The sequence below is a fragment of the Rosa rugosa genome, chromosome 2 (genome assembly GCF_958449725.1).
Source record: "Rosa rugosa chromosome 2, drRosRugo1.1, whole genome shotgun sequence".
Lineage (NCBI taxonomy): Eukaryota > Viridiplantae > Streptophyta > Magnoliopsida > Rosales > Rosaceae > Rosa > Rosa rugosa.
In genome coordinates this window covers 59,681,296-59,685,260 of record NC_084821.1, presented here as the reverse complement: position 1 = coordinate 59,685,260, position 3,965 = coordinate 59,681,296, and the positions used below count along the sequence as shown (strand labels likewise).

General features: G+C 38.0%; 1 protein-coding gene across 1 annotated transcript; it reads right to left on the bottom strand.

Annotated features, from left to right (window-relative positions):
• Nucleotides 1–1,943: 1,943 nt before the first annotated feature.
• Nucleotides 1,944–3,568, bottom strand: LOC133732611 (E3 ubiquitin-protein ligase BOI). Its single transcript, XM_062160199.1, has 3 exons — nucleotides 3,312–3,568; nucleotides 2,858–3,215; nucleotides 1,944–2,648 (listed from the first exon to the last, which is right to left on the bottom strand). Exons 1-3 carry the CDS (start codon nucleotides 3,374–3,376, stop codon nucleotides 2,082–2,084), a joined length of 990 nt encoding a protein of 329 aa, XP_062016183.1. The 5' UTR covers nucleotides 3,377–3,568; the 3' UTR covers nucleotides 1,944–2,081.
• Nucleotides 3,569–3,965: the final 397 nt, after the last annotated feature.

Sequence of the window (3,965 nt, the reverse complement as noted above, 5' to 3'; positions counted from 1 at the left end):
TCAATCTCTGCACTATTCTGCAGCATTGTCTCAACTATCAACTCCTCCTGCTCATAATGATGATGAAGAAGATGATGCTCAGTGATCACTGAAACCCAGCAAGCAATAACTTAACAATAAGCCAATGGCCATATGCGGTTTGGGTCCAGTCAAGGTCCCCAGTATTATATTATCAGTACTGACGTGTCAGTTCAGCAATTGCACTTTCGTACGTCACTGCACCGGAAACAAATCTCTCCCACCCACCTCTGCTTTGGAACTTTGTGAAAACAGCAAACCCTAATAATATACATGTTCATCGATATCTTTAATATTAATACTGGTTTTCACTGCACGGAATGATGGTAGGGTAAAAACGGTAAAAACAAAACCACGGCAACATATTAATTCAAAGAGGGATAGGAGATCGATCCAGTTGGACAGAGGAACAGGTTGGTGAAGTTAGCTAGGGTTCATATTTCAAGTAAATGTGCTTTTAGATTTGCTTTGCAGGAAATGAGAGACATTGAAGGAAAGAGATCACATGAAAAGAATCGAAAGCTAACATGGAAAAGGTTCAAAAGGAAAGGGAGATCGAGGAGTCTTGAAGATTATCATTATCGTTTTGTTTTGTTTCGTTTCGATTAAGAAGTACAACAAGATCACGCTTTTTCATCTTTTATTTGGAATGATAGTCTAATAACTTTATTTTTTTACCTAAAAGAAAAGAAAAGCAGACCTTAATGTGTTTGGCGTGTTCGCATTACAGTAACTACAATAAGTGAGTGAGGTCTGGATCTTGTCATACACTAGTTGGAAGGATCACTATAAGCCATTATGGATAAATAAAGTCTGTGAAAGCTAAAGTTTTCGTGGATTGAATGATTGGATAGACTAAACTTCAAACTGGACATGGACCGATGATGGACATATATAGTCCTAGACGGAGTATATTAGTCGCAGATAAGTCTTATTAGATTACGATTCCATAAAAATTGAAATAAGGGAATTGGGGTCGCACTCGTTTTGGGTTAATGGCCCGACCAGGCTTATATTAAGCAATCAAGGTTGATTTGAATTAGAACTTGATAAAAATACATGATTGAGTTCAACTCGATTTGGTTGTTCTCACATGCTCGAGAAGATGTAGTCTTAAGTTTTGAGTTAACTTAATTTAAACCACTATTTAATATAGAAAATAGGGGAGTCGAATTCAACACCTAACGTAATCTTTGTTGTTCATCTAATAGTGAGTTTGTGAGACAACGTCTTTGAAGCTTCATGCAACCAAAGTAACTTAAAAGTGTAAATATGTCTGCTGAAAAGGGAAATAAAGAAAATGAAGTTGATGACTAGAGGTCCCAAGAAAAGAATGAAATACTCTCATAAAGCATTCAATTCAATTCATCCATCAAGAAAAGAATTGAACGGTGAAGATGGGAAAAGATGAAAAAGAGCCAATGAATCCAGGTCCCCCCACTTTGTGGTAGATGAACCATCATGATTGTTTGCTAAAATTTGACATTTCATGATTTTCACACTATTTTTACCTTTGCCTTTATCAAATTTTTAGCTCTTTCTCAACTTTAGGCACTGTTGTCTATGCATGAACCTAAAGATAGAGATTGCCCCATAAATAATGCATCCTGTCCTTCATATTCAAACCACACCGCCTAAGAAAAAGTTTCAAAAGCTGTGGATTCTTTACCATACCAAATAGGAAAAGTTGAATTCGATTAAAGAAAAAGGATGGCCAAAGTTACAAATTGGGTTGTGCCTTGTTTGACAATATTAAGATACTAATTCATTCAATTGAGACTCCGTGTGATTCAGATGGCAATATATATCTGAAGAATAAAAAATTTGATGATATAATAAAACTCCGATTCATTTCTACCGTCAAATCCGATTGATAAAATAAAACTAAAGATGCAAAAATCTAAACTAATCATCAAGCAAATATGTACACCAAGGTAAAAGAGAAAAATAATAAACAAATTGTTACACTATTCTTTCTTCTTCTTCTTCTTCTTCTTTTTTTTTTTTTTTTCCAAAATGTATTTGACAATATTCTGTCTATTTGTTCAAACTAAAATTAAATTCTAAGAGAAATTAACATGCACGCTGGCATTCATGACAGAATCACATACTGGACAATTCTGAAGGGTGGACCCACACATTGTACAGAGGCAAAGATGCCTGCATGGCAACAATAACACCTTTGACTCTCTCACGCCACACCTCTTGCACATCCTATCGCCACCGCCAACCACCGTGTCGGTGCAACCAACTAACCCCCCATCAGCTTCGGTTTCATGTCCGCAATCGTTGCTACCGCAACATGACTCCGCATCATCTTCGGGCGCAGCTGCAGTAGCAAAATTTCCCATCTGGTGGCCTTCTTCGCTGACGTGCGCTAGGACTTGCTCTAAATTGGAGCGCAGAGAATTGGCCGCGGCTTCGTTTGATTGAGCCAAGTCTCTCCATATCTGATTTTCAACGAATAGGCTTTTCACCCTTTCCTGAAGAACCCAATTAAGCTTGCTCATCCTCTGTATCTCGTCGTCTTTTTCTTGTAATTTCTTCACGATTCTCTCTTGAATTGCCGAGACTAACAATCGTGATTCTTGCCTTCTTTGTTCTTCAAGTTCTAGTCTCACTTTTTCCGTCTGTCAAATAACACATTAAATCGAAATCAGTAAAAGAATAATATAAGAATTTATTCAAACTGAAAGATTACGGGTAATAATTAGATTAGTAAATTTGTCAAACATTTTGTTTCGCAACCAAAACGAAAACAAAACAGTGAATTTTTCAATACCAGCACGCCTAAAACAGAGGAATAACATATTAGAAATGGCAGGGACTTAAAACTTACATGTTGGGCAATGAATCGATCAATCTCCGACTGCTGCTGTTGGATCTGAAAGGCAATGTCTTGGTCGAGAAACGATGATGAAAGACCGGACGAGAGTTTCTTCTGCTGAGGAACCGTAAAATTGTTAAACTCATTCATTAACGAGTCTCTCGACCGCTTTCTCGGAGCAGATATGATGTTGTTGTACGTGAGACCGCTTTCCGCTTGGTTCATCGATGTCTTAGCTTGATCACAGATAGCCGACTGATACAACGGCATATGATTATTTTCCGGCATTGTTGCTGCCGCCAAAAGCATACCGGAATCCATCTGGCTATTGTACATATTGCCGTTTGCTTGATTAGCCTTAATGAAATCTCTGCAATAAAAAAAACCAAACCCATGTAAGAAATACGAAGCAGAACCAAAACCCATCATACAGAACATGATTTTCAGGCTTTAGGTATGTAAGTACCTATTCGCCATCAAGTGAGATGGAACAAAAACAGAGTGGTGGTGATGCTGAGCTTCAACCGCCATGAATGAGTTTGGTATTGCTGTGCTTTTGCTGTGAGTTGTGGAGTGAAATAGTATGATATGAGATGAGATGAGAGAGCTAAGGAAGATGGGATGAGGCAGAGAGGTTTGAAGAGAGAGCACGAAATAGAGGTGGCGACCAGAGAGACTGAATGAATTTATGCAGAGCCTTTTCCTGCTTTTTATGTGTGGGAAAAGTGGAAGGTCTTCCAAATCCATTTATTAATACTTTCTTTTTATAAAATAAAATAAAATAAAACAGAAAAAAAAAAAAAAAAAAGTTAATAATGAAAACATGGGTGGTGACCAGATTTTGTCAGATTTGGTGTTATTTAAAATCCTGGTGCTGGGTTTGATATTTTTCCCAAATCCAGAGAATAACCTCGCATTTGCTCTTGGATTTGGTCTGGGATTTACTTTACCGTAATAAGACCAATCTCCCAGGGACAGGAAAGGAAATGTCCAGAAAGTGACAGCAAAGATTTTGAACGAAGAATTTCTTCGAGGGGCTCTGATTCCCTGAAGTAAATGACTTTTTCCCCAACATATCCGCCACGTACCCAACCCCCTTCAGCCGGTGCCACGTCAGCAC

Coding starts and splice junctions, on each gene's coding strand:
- LOC133732611 (XM_062160199.1), bottom strand. CDS start 3,376: ATGGCGGTTGAAGCTCAGCATCACCACCACTCTGTTTTTGTTCCATCT. Junction 3,216..3,311: donor TCTCACTTGATGGCGAATAG/GTACTTACATAC, acceptor TTTTTATTGCAG/AGATTTCATTAAGGCTAATC. Junction 2,649..2,857: donor ATCGATTCATTGCCCAACAT/GTAAGTTTTAAG, acceptor GTTATTTGACAG/ACGGAAAAAGTGAGACTAGA.